This window comes from Salmo trutta, chromosome 16 (assembly GCF_901001165.1).
Source record: "Salmo trutta chromosome 16, fSalTru1.1, whole genome shotgun sequence".
In the NCBI taxonomy this organism is placed as follows: domain Eukaryota; kingdom Metazoa; phylum Chordata; class Actinopteri; order Salmoniformes; family Salmonidae; genus Salmo; species Salmo trutta.
Window position 1 is genome coordinate 11,572,680 of NC_042972.1, and position 22,214 is coordinate 11,594,893.

The 22,214-nt window shown below is 43.0% G+C and overlaps 1 protein-coding gene and 1 non-coding gene across 4 annotated transcripts; one reads left to right on the top strand and one right to left on the bottom strand.

Annotated features, from left to right (window-relative positions):
• Nucleotides 1-1,291: 1,291 nt before the first annotated feature.
• Nucleotides 1,292-1,364, bottom strand: trnat-ugu (transfer RNA threonine (anticodon UGU)). Its single transcript has one exon. It is a non-coding gene; the product is annotated as a tRNA-Thr (tRNA).
• Nucleotides 1,365-3,796: 2,432 nt separating this feature from the next.
• Nucleotides 3,797-22,071, top strand: pcif1 (phosphorylated CTD interacting factor 1). 3 transcript variants are annotated; one of them, XM_029693011.1, is made up of 16 exons: nt 3,797-3,883; nt 5,127-5,265; nt 5,814-5,938; nt 7,934-8,065; nt 8,339-8,490; nt 11,671-11,825; nt 13,734-13,881; nt 14,666-14,749; nt 15,288-15,387; nt 15,535-15,697; nt 16,031-16,200; nt 17,017-17,103; nt 17,775-17,959; nt 18,217-18,310; nt 18,601-18,776; nt 19,147-22,071. In XM_029693011.1, the coding sequence occupies exons 2-16, from the start codon at nt 5,142-5,144 to the stop codon at nt 19,484-19,486; spliced, it is 2,235 nt and encodes a 744-aa protein (XP_029548871.1). In that variant the 5' UTR covers nt 3,797-3,883; nt 5,127-5,141; the 3' UTR covers nt 19,487-22,071. The 3 variants fall into 3 exon arrangements, with proteins under 3 accessions (XP_029548871.1, XP_029548872.1, XP_029548873.1); XM_029693012.1 differs by lacking the exon at nt 3,797-3,883 and adding an exon at nt 4,047-4,944; XM_029693013.1 differs by lacking the exon at nt 3,797-3,883 and adding an exon at nt 4,047-4,944 and having other exon boundaries at nt 5,132-5,265.
• The last annotated feature ends 143 nt before the right edge of the window (nt 22,072-22,214 follow it).

The following is a 22,214-nucleotide window of genomic DNA, read 5'->3' on the forward strand; positions in this document are numbered from 1 at the left end:
TACCAATTGCAGAATGCACATGAGAAAAATAAGTGTGAATGTAAAATATAAAATTGTGATTCATGTTCATGACCTGAAACATATTTGAGGGTCCCATTTTGCAGACAACTTTTTTGGCAAGGCTGTCCTTTAATTTGTGTGAGGACCTCTATTATAAATGGGTGTTCTCTTCTTAGAATTCCATTTTTGCTTTTTCAAAGTATGATGATTCAAAGGTAATTTGAGGTACTCCATGCCACGAGGTTCATTAAATAATAGGTTAGCCTTTGCATTCTTCTGACTGAGGTGAAATGCTAAAAATAGCTTGTACCAACCCTTGGAAAGATCGGGCTAAACCACTGGTCGGATATAATTGTAGGCTACTCTTTAAAAAGTGAGAATTTCCAGAAAACTTCTACTGTAGGCCTATATCATATCATATCTCTCTATATTTTACTTTTTTACCAGTTTTATTACCCTGGTGCATTGTTAGGTAAGTTTTGTGCTATGTCATGTCGATTTAGGTAACTTTAATGCCATGCCACATGTTCATTTGCACAAGACTCCTGAACTGTGCAGGAATGCACTGAGCAAATTGGGAGCAGCAGGGCCAGGGTTGGTTCACAGCGTTAAGTGCCATTTAAGTCTCTGGACCACACAGATCATAGTGGTTCCCGATTCCGTGCCACAATGACGGCTCAGCCCACTTCTTTGACGTATAAAAAAACACAACATAAAAGAGCTGTTCAGAGAAATGGGAGGATATATTTTTTTTAAAATTAAGTATATGGCGTGAGGCTTCTGCACCAATTGTAGACTACAGCATAAAATGTGATGGGTGAATTTTTGCATTGTAATTTCAGAAAATGGCCATAATACAGTATATCTGTAGTAATAGTGCAATGATAGTGTTTCAAAGTATTATTTACCCACCAGTGTTGTGATTTGCTGTGATATTCGCCTATTGATTTCTCCCGCCGGAGTGGCATGTGTTGTCAAAATGGGAATGCTGTTTTGACTTTGTGGTTGTGTTATCTAGTGGAAATCGGGTCAAGTGGCCAATGTAGAAATCGCTCTATCATTTCCTGGTTGCTAAAATTCTATACTTTTCGCTCAATTTCAGTTTATGTGACAAAACAAGCAATGAATAGTGTAGGGAATCATTGTACCATCTAAATCGCTGTGAAATATATATTTTTAATTCAAACAAATTTTGTTTTTACATTTTAGTCATTTTAGCAGACGCTCTTATCCAGAGCGACTTACAGTAGTGAATGCATACATTTCATACATTTTTTTTTTTTTCTGTGCTGGCCCCCTGTGGGAATCGAACCCACAACCCTGGCGTTACAAACACCATGCTCTACCAACTGAGCTACAGGGAAGGCTGTAAATGAGAGTCTGCCATTTTATGGGATGCAGGGGAGGGGGAGATTTGTTGTGAGTGCAGCCTAGTGCTGTTGCAATTCACCTAGCTTCCGCATCGGGGAGGAATTCTAGGTGTAACACCTTTAATGGCCATAGTAGAACAGATCATCCATACATCCATGCACCACCAGATGTCAGTGATGACATCATTTATGGTGAACAAGTGAGACATGACTTTTCTCCTGACCTGTCTGTTGTACAATATCATAAACTCAGCAAAAAAAGAAACGTCCTCTCACTGTCAACTGCGTTTATTTTCAGCAAACTTAACATGTGTAAATATTTGTATAAACATAACAAGATTCAACAACTGAGACATAAACTGAACAAGTTCCACAGACATGTGACTAACAGAAATTGAATAATGTGTCCCTGAACAAAGGGGGGGTCAAAATCAAAAGTAACAGTCAGTATCTGGTGTGGCCACCAGCTGCATTAAGTACTGCAGTGCATCTCCTCCTCATGGACTGCAACAAATTTGCCAGTTCTTGCTGTGAGATGTTACCCCACTCTTCCACCAAGGCACCTGCAAGTTCCCGGATATTTCTGGGGGGGAATGGCCCTAGCCCTCACCCTCCGATCCAACAGGTCCCAGACGTGCTCAATGGGATTGAGATACGGGCTTTTCGCTGGCCATGGCAGAACACTGACATTCCTGTCTTGGAGGAAATCACACACAGAACAAACAGTATGGCTGGTGGCATTGTCATGCTGGAGGGTCATGTCAGGATGAGTCTGCAGGAAGGGTACCACATGAGGGAGGAGGATGTCTTCCCTGTAACGCACTGAGTTGAGATTGCCTGCAATGACCACAAGCTTAGTCCGATGATGCTGTGACACACCGCCCCAGACCATGACAGACCCTCCACCTCCAAATCGATCCCGCTCCAGAGTACAGGCCTCGGTGTAACGTTCATTCCTTCGACGATAAACACGAATCCGACCATCACCCCTGGTGAGACAAAACCGCGACTCATCAGTGAAGAGCACTTTTTGCCAGTCCTGTCTGGTCCAGCGACGGTGGGTTTGTGCCCATAGGCGACGTTGTTGCAGGTGATGTCTGGTGAGGACCTGCCTTACAACAGGACTACAAGCCCTCAGTCCAGCCTTTCTCAGCCTATTGTGGACAGTCTGAGCACTGATGGAGGGATTGTGCGTTCCTGGTGTAACTCAGACAGTTGTTGTTGCCATCCTGTACCTGTCCCGCAGGTGTGATGTTCGGATGTACCGATCCTGTGCAGGTGTTGTTACACGTGGTCTGCCACTGCGAGGATGATCAGCTGTCCATCCTGTCTCCCTGTAGCGCTGTCTTAGGCATCTCATTGCAATTTATTGCTCTGGCCACATCTGCAGTCGTCATGACCCCTTGCAGCATGCCTAAGGCACGTTCACGCAGATGAGCAGGCACCCTGGGCATCTTTCTTTTGGTGTTAAACCCTTTACAATGAAGATCTGTGAAGTTATTTGGATTTTTACGAATTATCTTTGAAAGACAGGGTCCTGAAAAAAGGACGTTTCTTTTTTTTCTGAGTTTATGTAACCCTGTATGCCTACACATTTCAAACAACCCAGTCACACCTGAGGCACAGTAACTATCATAAAAATCTATTTATTGAGATCATGTGCAAGGCACAGATAGCGTTGGTTGTTAGAAACCTCTGAAATAGAAATGGCGTCTTTTTGGATAAACGCCGAAAATAATGTCTTAGGAGATCATATACGTTTTGTTCTATGAGATCATCTTCATCAGCTACTGTCACTTTCTGTGCATTGAAGCATTTATGTAATCAAAACAAGCACATAAAGGCTTCATAATTCATAAAGGTCAAGTTAACTGACTGATATTATCCCATAAAACAAAACATAAGAACTCCTAAGCCTGTGTTAAACTCAGACCTTATTTTCATTGTTATCCCAAAACCCAAAATGTGTTTTTATTTTTATAACATGTATATTATTTTTTATAATATTTACCATTCAGTGCACACATAATAAGAGACAGAACAGCAACATGAACTGAAAGTTGTTCATTTATTATTCTTCACATACATAAATAACGGACATATCACACAGGCATAATAAAGTGTTCTAATAATATGAGAATAAATACATAGACTAATGAGCATGTAGCTGAAGGCTATCAATGTGAAAAGTAGCCACAGCACAAAACATGCCATCGAAGTTATTACTGGTTAAAAAGTTCAGACGAGTTTGCAAATGTATTTTTGCATGATTACTTTCACAAGCGATGTTGTGAAGAACTATTTCTGTATGCCTACCTACAAATGCCCTTCTACATATGGCTACTTCTCAATGGCAATGTTTTCCTGAAACGACAACTAAACTGGCGCGTGCGCAATACCAAGGCCCGAGTCCCCGATACAAGATGGCGGAGAAGGTGGGGAGGGAGAGGCGGAGGCGGGTACGGATTGAATAGAGCAAAGCCTATACAGGGTTCTCAACAAACCTCTACAAGGTAAGGGGAATAACCAATTTAGCGCTACAGCAAGGGCATGGGCAGGTGGTGGAATATGCGGGGTATCATATTATCTAATCAAAATGCACGCATTGTCATTGCAGGAAATAAACAAACAATATTGCCTGCAAGGGGTGCAGTGGCTATGACTCGAGGGCGCGCGCGCCATCTTGTCTTAACCAAAGTGCGCGCCCAAAATTGTGTATGTGTTTGAAATAAGGGGGTCAGATACGCCTCCAATCTCTATTTTCACAGCATACACGGGTAGTCTTACTAACTCTCGTCCTTTTTATGTCTCATTAACCCCGTTTCGTACAGTATCCTACCGTATTTTAAATGTTATTCCACGTCTCCCCCGCCTCGGTTCCGAGATGATGCCGTTGCCTTTTGTTGTGTAGCGCAGCTACCCAGCGATTTCCCCTCCTCCTCCGTGTTTGTTTTCGGGCAGCTCGAACTGGGGTGGGCGGTGTAGCAGGCGCATGCGTGTCCTTCTTTTGCCCATTTGTGTTATCAACGACAAAGATAGAAAACGCATCTCCAATATGTCAATTTGGGATGTTCTATCTAAATCACATTTTAAATAAATCATCAACCACAAGCTACGTAGCTACAACGCATAGGTATAGCTAGCTACTAGCTACACGTCCCATACGTAACACATTCGTGTTAGCTTAACTAGTTAGCTAGCTAATATAATGTTCACCAGTGTAATCCCCACCGCTGGTTTCAATTGTGTTATTCATAGGGACTATCTATCCAGATATTATGGTATCTTGTCTGCACTATGTTGGCAGTAACACATTGTAGCTCGCTACTCTAGACTAATCATGCGCTCATTAACGTTTCACTGTTTTAACGTTCAACCGTGTCGCGGGAGCAACTGTTATTTTTTTTCTACAGCAAAACACGCAACGGCTCTGGGATGAATCTATCGTTTAGGGAATTAATGAGTAGTAAGTAGTATTAGGCTACCATTCGCACTGTAGCCGCAGAAATGTCCATTAGGGTCTGGTTTTTAAAATGCCTGGAGGATCAAAACTTGCTTGATTGTCATATTTCGGGTAAGCATGTCCAATCACCACTTGGTTACCTTGGAGATTGTTTACATTTGATCACATAAAATAATAGTAATTATTTAGACAGTGTTCTGTCATTTAAAAAAAAAAGTAGCTTCCACAGTATTTTTACCTGGCAATGTGAACTCAATAGCCCTTTACTAATATGTAACCTTTTTTATTTTCAGGACAGATGAGGAGAGATGACAAGTGAGAATCACGCAACAGTGAAGGTGGACACCTCTATGGTGATGTCTCCCACAGGCTCTGCCACACAGGGGTCTCCTGTCTCACCTTCAACCAGCAAACCAATGCCAGAGTTGCCAGGTAAGATAGCCAGTGCTTGACTTGGACTAAAATAGGTGCGTGTACTCATTTTGGGTGCTGGTGTTGTTTACATTTAGGTGTAGGAGCTCCACAATACTTTTGAGATAATATTCTATATGTGGAACAGGAGCTGAAGCAGTAAAACATTTGAGGTGCCGGTACTCCTGCCCAAGTCCAGCACTGAAGATAGCCCTGGTGATATATATGGCATAACTCAGCTTTCCACTCAGCTTACCAAGCATTCATACAATTATTTTAAAACCTAATGTATACCCTAAGTAGGCAATGCAAGTAAACTACCTAAAATGGGGATCCTACGTTCTTGCATTGAGTTATGAATTGTGGGCTACAAACGTCCGTAGTTTTGCTACACAACGCCATTTTGCGTAGCTACTTGTAGTTCTTCTATGTGTATATATGTAGGGTATAAATTAGGCCTAGTCTTGAGATCAGTGCTGATGAAGGAAAGATTGCTGGCTCTGTCTATGACGACATGCAACTGAATGGAGATAGATTTGACATTTCTGACACCTTTCCTGCTTGTGCAGACGAACTCGTCCAGGCAGGCTGGTCGAAATGCTGGAGCAAGCGGGAGAACAGGCCCTACTGGTTCAACCGCTTCACCAATCAGTCGCTGTGGGAGATGCCAGTCCTGGGGCAGCATGATGTCATTGTGAGTGAAAAATGGGTATAGCTTCTTGTTTTGTGACAGATGGGTTGTTGGAAGAGCGTGCTTGTTTTGAAATGGAAAAGCGTTGCTGTAACTTTCGATAAAGAAAAACATGAAGACAAAGCAGCTCCTTTCCAGGCTGCATCATATCCGGCTGTGATTGGGAGTCCCATAGGGCGGCACAATTGTTCCGTCCGGGTTTGGCCGGGGTAGGCCATCGTTATAAATAAGAATTTGTTCTTAACTGACTTGCCTAGTTAAATAAAAAAGAATAATAATAAATGTATAAGTGGGATGCACTGTTGAGCGCTACATCCTCGAGGGGTTCGTGCTGATTGTACGGAGATTGTGACAGCTGGTTAAATGGCGTCCCTTGAGAAAGCAAGAACAAGATCTATGTCAGGAGAAGTGCAGTATTATCATAAGGAGACTTATACTTGGAATACGGAGGAGGAATGGAGGGGAAAAGAGAGGGAGAGGAGGTCAGCGAGAGAGGGGGAGGACGACGATGAGCTTGAGTTGGTTAAAAATGGTGGGAAAAAGGGAGATGGTTTGTTAAAGAAGAATGGTAGAAAGTGTAAGCAGAGTGCGCTTCAGACAGGAGGAGAAATGGAAGTGAATGAGGTCGACGTATCGGAGGTGGTAGGTGTGAAGTTCTCAAAGCCCGAGGCTTGCATCGAGGGTCAGGATAAAGATGAGTCTGTGACATTAGGAGTGAAGTTTTTGGAAAAAATAGACCCTTGCCTTTTGGCTGAACTATTTGTGGTTTCAGGGTGGATGAAAACAGAGTTGGGTACTGTGGAATCGGTGAGGGTAACCAGAAGTGGTTTTGTGATAATTGTTTGTTTCTGCTGGTCAGAGGGAAAAGGCGGTCGGCGTTAAACGAATGGGGGCAAGAAATGTGAATTGTTTCACTCAAAAGGGCGCCATTGAAGGAGTGATTACTGGGGTAGCAGTAAATGTAAAAGTTGACCAACTGAAGGGGAAGATTTCCAGTGTTTGTGATGCTCGTCATTTGGTGAGACGCAGACAGGGTGGCGTGTGTGGTGAAACAGAAGAGTCGTTGTCTGTTCTTTTGAGTTTTGATGTTTAGTCTTTGCCCAACAAAGTGATGTTAGGATATATAATTTATCCTGTACGAGCTTTTGTGCCAAATACATTACGTTGTTACAGGTGTCAAGCTTATGGGCATGTGGCATCAGTGTGTAGGACGGAGGGTATAAGGTGTGAGAAATGCAGAAGGGCATGAGACAAAGGAATGTGCAGCATTGGGGAAAGTAGTGGTATGTGTTAATTGTAGGTATGCCCATGGGGCTGGGGATCAGAAATGTCCTGTGTGAGAGAGGCAGGTTAAGGTTTCCAGGGTTAGAGTAGTGCAGAAGTTGACATATGCTGAGGCAGTGAAGAAATGGGGGGGGGTCCTGAGATGAGTGGTGTGAGTAGTAGATCTGTACCAGTACAGAGGGATAAACCAACAAGTGATATGTTTCAGTGAGATTGGATTTTTAGAATTTAAATTGAGGTTGTGGTGGCAGTTGCAGAGGTATTTGGGTGTGTGTGACTTGACATCAGAAGCGTTACAGGGTGTGTTAAGTGGTGGTGTCCCATCATCCTTTCAGGTTGTTGGCATGAGGTAGGAATAAATACATTTAATTAGTGGAGTAGGGGGGGGTGTTTTTGTTTGTTAGTGTGCTGTTAGATGGTAGGGTATTTTATTTTTTTCAAGCAAAGTATAAGGGAGTTGTACTCCAGTCTAGTAGGTGGCGGTAATGCAACAATAATTGGATGCCAACCGCTGTTAAACCTCATCGAAGAAAATGATTTGGGACAGAAGGGATAATTATCCTTCTCAAGTTCTGTTCCAAGTACCTCAGGTTCTCTTGTCTCTTGATGGAGCTTGGCTAAACCTCCTCCTTTTATTATATCGACATCACTTGTCTTGTTTTCCTGTTCTGCTCCTAACGTGGCGGCTGGTCTGTTTGTTCCTGTCTTTCTTAGTCTGACCCGCTGGGTTTGAACGCTGCCCCAGCCGAGGGGACGGGCGACGCCGGGGTGGGCAACGGGCAGCGCAAGAGGCGCCTGTCGGAGGAGGCCGCCCAGGGGGGTCCTAACAGCTTCAAGAGGCCTAAGGTGAGTCATTGAGCAGAACGTGTTTTTTACAACTTCAATGCCGTAAAATTATACAAGCGTGACAATTTTCACGCTTCTTTACCAATGTGATTCACTTTCGAGCTTATCTATTAGACTACGCAGTGCTGTCTTGCCTGACATGAAGAAAGTCATGTTTTACTGGAATTTACTGGAGTTGGTTGTCTCTGTAGATTGTTTCATACATTTATTATTTGAATATTTCCACTGTCTTAATTTTCAGTCTAATCCGATATGTGACTGTGTCGTTGACAGATTGAGGTTGGTATACCTGTAGCCCCAACGACCCCGATAGTTCCCATCTCACCCATTACCCCCGGGGCTAAGCCATGGAACTCTACCACCGGCACAGAAGACAAGCCAGGGCAGCACTCTATGCCCGCACCAGCCCCATACCGTCCCAGCGTGTGAGTACAGCCACATCACAATCGCTGGAATTGATATGTAGATTAGAGGTCGACCGATTTAATTCGCATGGCTGATTTTAATTTGGGCCGATTTCAAGTTTTCATAACAATCAGCATTTTGGGACGCTAATTATGGCCGATTACATTGTACTCCACGAGGAAACTGCGTGGCAGGCTGACCACCTGTTACGCGAGTGCAGCAGGAGCCAAGGTAAGTTGCTAGCTAGCATTAAACTTATCTTATAAAAAAAACAATGAATCTTCACATAATCACTAGTTAACTACACATGGTTGACGATATTACTAGGTTAACTAGCTTGTCCTGCGTTGCATATAATCAATGCGGTGCCTGTTCATTTATCATCGAATCACAGCCTACTTCGCCAAACGGGTGATGGGTTAACAAAAGTGCATTTGCGGAAAAAGCACAATCGTTGCACGAATGTACCTAACCATAAACATCAATGCCTTTCTTAAAATCAATACACAGAAGTATATTTATTTAAACCTGCATATTTAATTCCTGTTAGCAGGCAATATTAACTAGGGAAATTGTGTCACTTCTCTTGGGTTCATTGCACGCAGAGTCAGGGTATATGCAACAGTTTGGGCCGCCTGGCTCATTGCGAACTAATTTGCCAGAATTTTACATAACATTGAAGGTTGTGCAATGTAACAGCAATATTTAGACTTGGGGTTGCCACCCGTTTGATAAAATACGGAACGGTTCTGTATTTTACTGAAAGAATAAACGTTTTGTTTTCAAAATGATAGTTTCTGGATTTGACCATATTAATGACCTAAGGCTCGTATTTCTGTTTATTATAATTAAGTCTATGATTTGATAGAGCAGTCTGACTGAGTGGTGGAAGGCAGCAGCAGGCTCGTAAGCATTAATTCAAAATTAACTGTGTTTGCCAGAAGCTCTTAGCAATGCTTGAATCACAGCGCTGTTTATGACTTCAAGCCTATCAACTCCTGAGATTAGGCTGGCAATACTACAGTGCCTATTAGAACATCCAATAATCAAAGGTATATGAAATACAAATGGTATAGAGAGAAATAGTCGACTCGTCATAATTCCTATAAAAACTACAACCTAAAACTTCTTAACTGGGAATATTGAAGAACTGGGAATATTGAACCACCAGCTTTCATATGTTCTGAGCAAGGAACTTAAACATTAGCTTTTTTACATGGCACATATTGCACTTTTACTTTCTTCTCCAACACTGTTTTTGCATTATTTAAACCAAATTGAGCTTGTTTCATTATTTATTTGAGACTAAATAGATTTTATTTATATATTAAGTTAAAATAAGTGTTCATTGTTCATTCAGTTTTGTTGTAATTGTCATTATTACACATATATATAAAAAAATAAAATCGGTATCAGCTTTTTTTGGTCATCCAATAATCGGTATCGGCGTTGAAAAATCAGAATCGGTCGACATCTTATGGACACTGTCTGAAGAAGACCTTTTTGGTCGAAACGCATTGCAGTGGGGGTCCTGCTGTAACATATGTTGATCTGCTCATGTCTGTAAATATTTGTATTAGGGATGTAACGATTCACCTGTATGCATTGGTCCAGATTCAGATGTTTAAGATACGATTACATCGGTCCGTGGACACCAAACCGATCCAAATGTAGCATGCATTGGTCATAAAAAGTATTCAAACATTACAAACCGCTGATTCACTAAAATGTTTTGCTCATATTACTTTCTTCATTCCGAAAATACCTAATCTACTGTGACAACTGCTGCTTCCTCTCCTTCAGTGTGGAACTAAGCATGTAACTGTGTTGACAGTCCGTCATTGATCTACAAGTCATTTTGCAAGCCAAACAACCCTAGGGAATATCAGTAGCCTAGTCAAACTGCGCACTGTGCCCAGCTTGGCGTGCTGACCAACATATGGTGGGTGGCCTCTTCCGGATCTTGCACATCTGCGTGGCACCATAAGCATTAAAATGCTAAAATGGATTGCTCGATATTAGGCTTCATTAGTTGAGTAACAACCTATGTAATTTGCTAGGTTATTATCTATGCGCTGTTGAAAATTTGTGTTTTACCGGAATAAAAGTAAGCTACCGGAAACAATAGATTATATTTTGATTGTTCAGGTTCACTATCAGCAATAGTTTTGTAAGTTTTGCTTTAAACAATTTATTTTGTATTAACCTTTATTTAACTGGGCTAGTCAGTTAAGAACAAATTCTTATTTACAATGATGGCCTACCCCGGCCAAGCCCTAACGACGCTGGGCCAATTGTGCGCCGCCCTATGGGACTCCCAATCACGGCCGGTTGTGATGCATCCTGGTATCGAACCAGGGTCTGTCGTGACTCCTCTAGCACTGAGATGCAGTGCCTTAGACTGCTGCGCCACTCGGGAGCCCAACAATGTGTGATGTTTTGATATACAGGGTAAAGTTGATCATTTCATTACGAGGAATCACTTTTGCGAGGCGCACTGCATGGCCAAAGCGGGAGGAGAAAATAAGCTCTCTAACCATTCGATTTTGAGATGTGTTGAAATCCAAAGTTATGCTATATATTCATTGGCTATGTCATAGCTGATTTGTAAATGATAAATGTTGATACATTACAAGCTCCAACACTTAATCGACAAAAATGACAAGTTCATTAGTGGCCGATGGTGATTTCAGAACTAAAGGGGTGGAAACAAAAAAACAGGCTACATTGCCCTAATCTGATAGTGGTAGTTGCCTAGTCTCCCTTATGACTCATATGAAGTGACTACATAGTATACACCATAGACATGTCATTCCCACACACGGACTGACAGAAATCAGCTCGTGAGCTCCGTTTAGCAGCAGATTTTAATTTTGAAAATGAATGTGTTTTATGCGTTGAAACGGCTCACTCTGATTCGTTCTCCAATCAAACCGAATCGCTTCAAACTAAAACGTACCGTTCCTGTATCGTATCAGTGCCCATGTATCTAGATGTGTATATTTCCCTTTCAAGACGATTCAATACCTATCCCTAATTTGTATAGCCTATAGTGCACACGGTTGTGAACTGTGGGTGATCTCTGCAATATACAGGGCAGGCGGGTCTCCTTTTGTCTTGTTTTGGATTTTATGTAGCACCGTAGCTTATAATACAGTTCTGTCAAGTTGAAATAACCAGTTCTATTGATCCTGTGGTAGAATATACTGGGACCTGGACATTCAGACGAACGCAGTGATCAGAGAGCGACCCCCTGCCAACCATCTACCGCCCCACCCTGAGATGGAGCTCCAACGTGCCCAGCTCACCACCAAGCTACGGCAGCACTACCACGAGCTCTGCTACCAACGAGAAGGTACATTACCCATACAACTGCAATTGTGTCAAGTCAAACTTTTTTTTTAACCTTTTTATTTCTTGCTTTTGTTACCATAAAAGTCTTACTTTTCGAGGTGCATCCCCATTAGGCAGCTAGACGTTTTAAGTGTATGTCTGAAAACAGCGCTGACTGTTAACTTTTTTTGTCACTTTTTGTTTTCTACACTGCTCAATATTTTCTAAGCCATTGTGGTCACTCATCCACCCCTGCTACTGGAGTGCAGCAGGGTGGGCAGGTTTTCACTCTAGCCCAGGGTCATGTTCATTAGGCACCGAGCGGAGACCACGGACTGAAACGCCGAGGCTCTCGCTGAAATGTTCCTATAAGCAACACTTATTCTCCATTGTGAAATGGATTGAAATGTTTTCCCTAATACATGCCCTAGTGAACACAACCCAGGGGCCGGTTGCACCAGTTGGTGGTAAGTTGGTCGTAGCTCTACGACCAACTTGACTTGTTGCACCACCTGGGCGATGCCCTTCTCTGAGCTACACCTGGGTGTAGATTTTACAGCTAGGAGTGAGCAGGCGTAGGGTGTTAAATTGGGACTAGATTTTACACCTGGTAGGGTGTTAAATTGGGACTGGATTTTAACACCTGGTAGGGTGTTAAATTGGGACTGGATTTTAACACCTGGTAGGGTGTTAAATTGGGACTGGATTTGAACACCTGGTAGGGTGCTAAATTGGGACTGGATTTGAACACCTGGTAGGGTGCTAAATTGGGACTGGATTTGAACACCTGGTAGGGTGCTAAATTGGGACTGGATTTGAACACCTGGTAGGGTGTTAAATTGGGACTGGATTTGAACACCTGGTAGGGTGTTAAATTGGGACTGGATTTGAACACCTGGTAGGGTGTTAAATTGGGACTGGATTTGAACACCTGGTAGGGTGCTAAATTGGGACTGGATTTGAACACCTGGTAGGGAGCGGGGTTAGGGTGTTAAATTGGGACGATCTCCTTTCATGATATGCATAAAAAATATCTATATTTTCAGAAGGATGTGAGCCTAGTTTTCATATTTCATAACCTCTGGGCTTTTCGAGTTACCTATGCGTGAGTCAATAACAATATAATACACTTGATTTATGCTACATAGCATGTTGAATGTGTCTGATCAGATATTGGCAAACAAAATGATGAGCTGCCGCCACTTGTTTGCCCAGGCAGAGATCAAATAACCAAATATACAGACGGAGATTCAGTCAAACAAAATCATGTTGATTGATTATCAGACAAGTCAAGGGCTTTTAGTCGTGATATAGACTAGGCTACTAAGAGGGTGAAGAGCAAAATAACCCACCTGTTATACTAGGCTAGTGTTGGCTACATACCTAGCTAGCCTAATGTTCTGATAACTAGACCGAAGATCATGAACGCTCACCTCAATTTGGCTAACATTTTCTAGCCTACTTTCTTCCAATATTTTCATTGTTCAGTGATATCAATTCCTACAGTAATTATTGATTGATCCATCCAGCTGTGGTGGTGGTGGGTGATGCGAAATGCCTCGCAATGTTTAGAACTGCCACGAGAATGGTAATAGCCGATTAACGGCCGCTGCCTAGCAACCATCCTTACGAAGCATTAAATCTCATGAAGGCGCATTGCTGATGCCGGACTTGGCTACGATTAGTCTTAATGTTCGTGCAACAGGTGTCAGTTCTGATCCCGAAGTCGGTCGTAGCTACGCCCGTCCAAGCATTTTAGCCTTTTTTTTTTTTTCCTGCCCAACTTTTACAACCCCGGCCCCGGGTGTTGCTTTTCTCATTTTGAAATGGATTCAAATGTTTTCCCTAAAGCATGCCCTAGTGATCACAACCAGGGGGTTCCTATTCTCGGCTGATCTTGATGATCAATGATTTTCCCCCTATCTAATAGGCATCGAGCCCCCACGGGAGTCCTTCAACCGCTGGCTGCTGGAGCGCAAGGTGCTGGACAAAGGGCCAGACCCCCTACTGCCCAGCGAGTGTGACCCCATCATCTCCCCGTCCATGTTCAGAGAGGTCATGAACGACATCCCCATCAGGTCAGTGGGAAAGAGAATCTGTATTAGTCCTAGGGTTAAATCTTGATTGATCATGCCTGGTGTAAAGGAACTAATGGAATAGTCCCAACAACTGCTAACCCCACCCATCAGACACGCAAATGCTCAAAGGATTCAAAAGATTTAAAATGTACTTTTTGAACCAAGGCCGTATCTCTAGATACCAATTCTAGTCTACCCTGGGATGGACTTGATTCACTATGGTTGGTATGGCTAGATTCCGTTCAGGTCTTCATTGTGAAATATGTTGTCTGAATAGAGCTGAGAATTGCCAGGGACGATACGATACGATATTTTCAAAATACTTTGATGCCGATACAATATTTATTGCGATTCGATACTGTGATTTTATTGTGATTCGATGTTCCAAACACATTTTTCACCAAATGTCTGCTGCAGAGGGTCAAGAGAGCCATGAGAAAACAAGTTTTGATCAGTCGTGGAAATAAAAGTGCTGAAACCAAATTGTCTCCCTATTTAAAAATAAGATGGAGAACAAGCTATGAAGGAAAAATACTGAGTCTTGGTGCAGGTAATGCCAACTAGCGCAAAAATAATATTGCGATATTGTCAAATTATACGATATCTTGTCAAAAATAATGTTTACTTTTTGCACTATTGTCTGATTACATTTTAGTATGTGAATTGTCAACACACTGAAATGTCGTCTTAACAATTCACCCCGTTTTATGGTTAATTTGGACAATAGTGGCTCCTTTCAACAATTTGTTTTATTGACCACCAGTTTTGTCATTTCTTACACCAGGTTGTCCCGCATCAAGTACAAAGAGGAGGCCCGAAAGCTCTTATTCAAATACGCCGAAGCTGCCAAGAAAATGATTGACTCGAGGTAGGTGTTTCTGGCACATTAGAGTTAGTTGGCCAATTCCATTTTTATATGACCTGATATCTTTGAAATTGTTCCAAGTATGAAGTCAGAGAAGCTCTCAAAGAATTCCAGCTACTAATACCTGCTGGCACACCTTTACAGTATTTCCCCTTGACAATTTAGAATATATATATATATATATATATATAGTACATTCTATAACTCAAGTGATGGCTCAGCCTTTTTTAACACCCACCGCTTTGAAGGCAAGATCCAGATCGTAACATAAAAAGCAACACCATGTCTTGCCATCACACACAAAGCATTTATAAGTGCATCCACTGATAAACTTGAATCAGAAACCCGTGGCTTCAGATCCTAAACCAAAACCAGTCCGTTCTCTTTCCCCAGCTGTCTTACTGGAAAGAAAAGAAGGCTTGATTGGGCTTGTTGAACATAGCATGTGTATGGGAGCTTGATTTGGCTAGTTGAACGGCACTTTGCTTTGAAATGCTTTGTCTTGGCTGAAGAATGACTGGTGTCTCTTATGTCCTGATAGAAACGCCACACCAGACAGCCGAAAGGTTGTGAAATGGAATGCGGAGGACACCATGAACTGGCTACGGAGGGACCACTCGGCCAGTAAAGAGGACTACATGGTGTGTGTGTGGTTTAGAAGTGTGGTGTACTGTATGTATATGTGGCAACAACAAAATAATCCATGGCTGTATAAATTTCACTTCAACGGAATGTACACTCACATGTTTGTTGAAAAAACGAATCCCAAAACAATTCCTCCACCTCAGGATCGTCTGGAGCACTTGCGGAAACAGTGCGGTCCCCACGTAGCAGCAGTGGCCAAAGACTCTGTGGAGGGGATCTGTACGAAGATCTACCACATCTCAGCAGAGTACGTGCGACGCATTCACCAGGCCCACCAGACGTTGCTGAAGGACTGCAACGTGTCGGGTGAGACGTGCTAAATCGCCTCGCACTCTGCACCATGCTTTACCAACTGACTCATACGGGACCACATTGATTACATTGGTGCACAACCATAGAAATGGATTGACTCTGAATGCCGATGTCCTTTCTGATCGTTCAGTATCTTTGCGCCCAACTAATTTAGCAACTTAAAAATCCCCAAAGTCTGTCGTTGATATTGTGGTTTTACTCTGAATTTAAGCCGTTCAATATCCATGATGGACTGGTTCTGTTGTGGTTTTTCTTACTTCCCAACTAACTGTTTTTTTTTAACTTCCTTTTGTTCTACTGTTATCCTTCATTCCCTCCCTCTCCCAGACCCAGAGGCAGCAGATGTGCAGGACAGGCTAGTGTACTGCTACCCCATCCGGCTGGCCTTGCCCTCGCCGGCTCAGCCACGCGTGGAGCTGCACTTTGAGAACGACATCGCCTGCCTGCGCTACAAGGGAGAGATGGTCAAGGTCAACCGCAGCCACTTCACCAAGCTGGTGAGGAATGTTGTAGCAGCGATAATGTGTATATTATTAAAAGTACAAATATACACTGAGTACCAAACATTATGAACACCTGCTCTTTCCATGACATAGTCTGACCAGGTGAATCCAGGTGAAAGCTATGATCCGTTATTGTCACCTGTTAAATCCACTTCAATCAGTGTCAATGAAGGGGAGGAGACAGGTTAAAGAAGGATTTTTAAGCCTTAAGGCAATTGAGACATGGATTATGTATGCCATTCAAAGGGTGAATGGGCAAGGCTAAAGATTTCACTGCCTTTGAACGGTGTATGGGTAGTAGGTACCAGGCGCACCGGTTTGTGTCAAGAACTGCAGCGCTGCTGGGTTTTTCACGCTAAACAATTTCCTGTGTGAATCAAGAATGGTTCACCAACCAATGGACATCCAGTCAACTTGACACAACTGTGGGAGCATTGGAGTCAACATGGGCCAGCATCCCTGTGGAACGCTTTCGACACTTTGTAGAGTCCATGAATTGAGACTCTTCTGAGGGGATAAGGGGGCAACTCAATATGGTGTTCTTAATGTTTTGTACACTCAGTGTATGCAGGTGCACTGAGGTGTCATTGGTTGGGCGTTGATACTAGCACAGTACCACTGAGTGTTTGTAATGCATGCAATCAGAAGTCCTACATGACCAGAGAGATGAATTGCTCTCTTGTTTGAGAAACTGCCAGGACGTAATCCTGAAAGGTGTGGTGGATATAATTGACTAGCATTGCCTTCTGGCACATGGTGTGACCTCTGCTAAATGACTCTCCTCTCTATCCACACCATGCTTTCTTTCAGGAGCTATTATACCGATACAGCTCCATCGACGATCCCAGGTTCGAGAAGTTCCTGTCACGAGTGTGGTGCCTTATCAAGAGATACCTGGTAAATTAGGGGTTAGACCCCTGCCGTTTTATCTCCCTTCACCTCTCTCACCCCTTCCTTCACCTCTCTCACCCCTTCCTTCACCCCTCTCACCCCTTCCTTCACCCCTCTCACCCCTTCCTTCACCCCCTCTCCACCCCTTCCTTCACCCCTCTCACCCCTTCCTTCACCCCTCTCACCCCTTCCTTCACCTCTCTCACCCCTTCCTTCACCCCTCTCACCCCTTCCTTCAACCCTCTCACCCCTTCCTTCACCTCTCTCACCCCTTCCTTCACCTCTCTCACCCCTTCCTTCACCTCTCTCACCCCTTCCTTCACCCCTCTCACCCCTTCCTTCAACCCTCTCACCCCTTCCTTCACCCCTCTCACCCCTTCCTTCACCCCTCTCACCCCTTCCTTCACCTCTCTCACCCCTTCCTTCACCCCTCTCACCCCTTCCTTCACCTGCCTTTTTGACTCACTGCTCTTTCTATATATTTTTTTCAATCTCTTCACTGCCAAAGTATGAAACCATCTGTTGGGAGGCGATGTTATAGTCCACTTTCCCTCCATTTCGTGATGACAACCACTGTCCGTTACTCTTTCTTGCCATCTCTTCTGTCTGGCTACGTCTTGACATTTGTTGTGCTTATGTGATCTTTTATTGTGCTGATGTCACCATTTGTCGTGCAGGTGATGTTTGGTTCCGGGGTGAATGAGGGGACGGGCTTACAGGGGGCTCTTCCCGTGCCCGTCTTTGAGGCCCTCAACAAGCAGTTCGGGGTGACCTTTGAGTGTTTCGCCTCGCCACTCAACTCCTACTTCAAGCAGTTCTGCTCTGCCTTCCCCGACACAGATGGCTTTTTCGGATCCAGGGGGTAGGTTTAGAGACAGAGAAAAATATTTGCTTCTCATCCCAAAAAATACATATATGTTCTCTATCCCAGTGTTTCTCAACCTCTGGTCCAGGGACTCTTGTCTATTTTACAATGCTAGTTTAAATGTGAGAAACACTGGTCTAACCTATCACAACTAAACCGAGACCCCCTCCAGACATGGTCCGTGTACTTTTAGTAATTTGTTCTTCTATGGTTATCTAGTTTGAGCCTGTTCAAAAATGTTCTTTGCCTCCCAGGCCCTTCCTGAACTTCATACCAGCCAGTGGCTCCTTTGAGGCCAACCCTCCCTTCAGTGAGGAGCTGATGGATGCCATGGTGACACACTTTGAGGTGCTCCTCTTTAGTCATTTACTCATTGCTCGTTAAAACGCATTTAAAGTGACGGTTCACCCCTCCAAAGTCTGTCCGATGTGTTTATACTTCAAAAGTGGTATGAGTCCATATACCACGTGCTGTGTAGATCCCATCGAATGTATTAGGAGAAAATCTGCAGTACAAAAATCCTACATGAACAGGGGAGACAATTGGCACCATTTAACTCCAGCTTAACTTTCAACTGAACTGTTCACTTTTGAATTCCTGGGAGAGTTTGTATTGAACAAATGTACTGTGTCCTGTAGAAACTGCTGGAGGAGTCCATCGAGCCGCTGTCCTTCATCATCTTCGTCCCGGAGTGGCGAGACCCGCTGACCCCGGCCCTCCACCGCATGGAGACCAGCGCCTTCCGCCGCTACCAGATGTCGGTGCCCGCCTTCGAGCACGAGTACCGCAGCGGCTCGCAGCACATCTGCAAGCAGTGAGTGTGTCCAACAGCACAGGGTCCATTGTTCTGACTAGGGTTGTCACATTACCGTTGTCGTGATACTCAGGGCATGGAAGAAGGAAAAAAAAAAAAAAAACATGATGCAGACTTAATATCTTGATGCTTGAAACGGTAATTTTTTTGTCACCCAGAGTCACATTTTGTTTATTTTCCAAGCTATAGCGCACAATATTTGACATAAAGGACCAACAAGTGTAATGTGCTTCATGTTTTTGCCCAAGTGCTCATTGCTGTATTTTGGGAAATGACGCTCCCAGATGCACCCTAAAGAGGACACAAGCATAGCTGCATTTTGATTTGTATGAAGGGAGTTTAAATGGATCTCTCTCGCTATCTCTCTCAGGGGTGAGATGTACTACAAGGCCGTCCACGGCACGGTGGTCATCTTCCTGCAGAATGCCGCCGGCTTTGCCAAGTGGGAGCCCACGCCGGAGCGCATCCAGGAGCTGCTGGCAGCCTACCAGGTCTCCAGGCGAGCCTTGGGCTCCCCAGGTCCCTCCTCCGCTCCTACTACGACCTCCCCGGCCAGTGCAGGGGGGTCAGGCGACAAAGACTCTATTGCCGCCAAAACGGCACCCGAACGATCAGCCAGTTTGGACACATCACCCACTCGCCAGGACAACAGCAGTAGTAGTAATCCTGTAGAAAAGACTACACCACCTTCCGAAACAGCCAGCGTTTAAAAGCAGGGGAGGGGACGTAGGTGAGGATAGGGAGCGTTTGGTGGTGGGGGTAGACCACAAATGGTGCTGAGTGTGGGGGGGATTTGGTCCTGGACTGCTAGAATGGACTACGAAGGAGGGCCTCCTCCCTTAAAATCAGTTTACTTTCTCAACTATTTAATATTAGTTCTACTAGGTTTTTATAATTCTGGTCGTTATTTACTGTAGTAACGCTTGTTGCTTTTTATCAATGTAGCTAGTGGTTGTGGTTTACTAGGATTCCTTTTTTCTATCATTGGTGCTGTCGTCGTCAGTAATTATTGGGTAATTCTAGTCATTGTTCATTGGCCTTTTTGAAGTACTGTTTGTCCCAAATGGCACCCTGGGAATAGGCTGCTATTTGGAACGCACAGATAGTGATCTGCTCCCGAGCAGCGGGACTTGGCTGTCAGTTTTGATGTGTGGAATTGAAAAATGTATTTTGAAAGACTTAAGTTTTGTTTGTCCAAATCCCTTCTAATCCTAAATAGGTACAGGGTGGAGGTGCCGTTGGGTAATAAGGCAGCTATGTTTCTAACCCCCTTAAGCCGACAAACAGTTTAGAGGCAACCCTTGTACATACGACAGCCAGCAGTAAGTTAGAGTACTGAACGAGAGAGATTCAGGCCTTTATATTGCTGCATTGCATTGTGGACTACTGTTATGCAGGTCAGAAATCCCAGAGAGTAGTAGTTCCATATTGGCACCGTTTCCATATCTGCGGTTGAAGAAAGCTCATCAAATTGTTAACCACTTTCCCGATACACACAAAATACAGGCCTTTAATACATCTTACAATGGCAATATGTTGTAAATCATTGGCTCGAACAACAGCTGAATTATTCTTATTTTCCCTCTGCGCTATATGTAAGTCCAAAGTAACGACTACGAAAGGAGTTGAACTGGCTTGTTGAGCAAAATGTGTCCCTTCCCTTAGAGCCCTGTCCCACCTCTTATAAAATAAGGAAAAGCACTAAATGAATCTGCCTCTTTAAACAGAAAAAATGTTGATTGTGTTCAACCTTGGTTGTGGTGTTTTCACATTGTAGTATGGCATAGAAAAATTGATTTAGTTACGTTGTTTTTAATCCCTCCAATCTCAATTGTATTTTTTGTATATGTTTACACCAGTATGAGATTAGAACGCATCACTGGGCAGCACAATGAATGTAAAATTGAAAAGGCAAAACAGAAGGTCATGATGCCTTGCGTCCGACATGGCACTCTATACCCTCTGTCGTGCCCTAATTTTGGGCTCTGGTCAAAAGAAGTGCCCTATATAGGGACTAGATTTCCCTTTGGGACGCAGCCCCAAGAGCCTCACTTCGGCCTCAGTCATCGAGGGGAGAGAATTAATGTATAAAAAAAAATAAGATGAAAGACAAATGTTATTGTACAATTCCTCCATCGTATGACAAATGTGTCTCTGTCCTTGTAAACTATGATTATCAGGCACTGACTGTCATCTCAGCATATGCTCATCTATAGCACGAATGCTTTGTACAATGAGCTTAGACATAGTTTCTTCTAGATAGCATCACTTGCCTTTGCCCCATTTGTATATACTTAGTAGTGAGTTTTTTTTATAGAGAACTACAATGATTGCAGGCATAAGGCTGTAGGATAAGACAAAGATCTGTTTATGCTGTTGAAACTGTATGATGGTCATCTTGCTCTTTGAACATAATACGTACTACAGTAAGTCTGGCATCGCGCCCCAGAACCTGGATACAAACTCTAGCAATTCGTTCTTTGTCATTTGAGCATTGAGCACCAGTCACATACCCTGATCCTAGTATGTTTCTGTCACCAGCAAAACAAATTGTACATATTGTACAGAAAATTGGTATGAATTGTGTTATTTTTCTCTGTTACACAATTGTATTGAGCTCTGATGAAAGAAAAAAAAAACAATTGAATGTTGTCTGTTTCTCCATGTTTTTTTTAATTTGAGTTCATTTAACATAATTTTAAGATATCTTTATGTATTATACAGTTTATCACATAGAAATCGTTTTAATCTAAACCAAAGTGTTATTAAAAGAAGAAAAAAATCTATCTTGTATCTAAAAGTAGACTTGTGTATGATTGCATCAGTAATGGATAAGGTGTAACCAGCAAAATTACTCCTTGAGTTTATTTTTATAATTCGTATTATTTTTTTTGTTCTAGTAAGAGCAGATTGTATGTTTTGGAATTTATTTTGCATGACACTTTTGACACTTAAATCATAAAAATGTTTATTCTTAAATCAGTTCATAGACTTTTTACAAAGTATGAATACATGTATTTATCCCTGTTTACCCTTATGGTAATTTATTGTCTGTAGAACATTTGTAATGCCATGAATGTTTTTCTCAATGTGATTCCTATGGGCAAGAATAAGGAGAATGTAAATACTGTCTGTGCTGAATTCATTCATTAATCTTCCTAGTCTTCTCTCTGAGTAGATTATCAATGTTTCTCCATTGGAACAAGCATACAGATGCGCTGAATCATATTTGTTCCCGGTAAAATGTGTCAAACCATGTATGTTGTTTGCATTTCTAATAAACTACCATACTGTAGCTGTGCTTTTTAGGCTGTCTTCAAGATGCTGACTGGTCTGCTGACATCCCATGTTTTGGGCTTTGAACCCCCTAAAGGTTCCCCAGAGCCATCTCTTGGAAAATATTACAACTGTACATTATGCCATAGTTGTTGCATTACT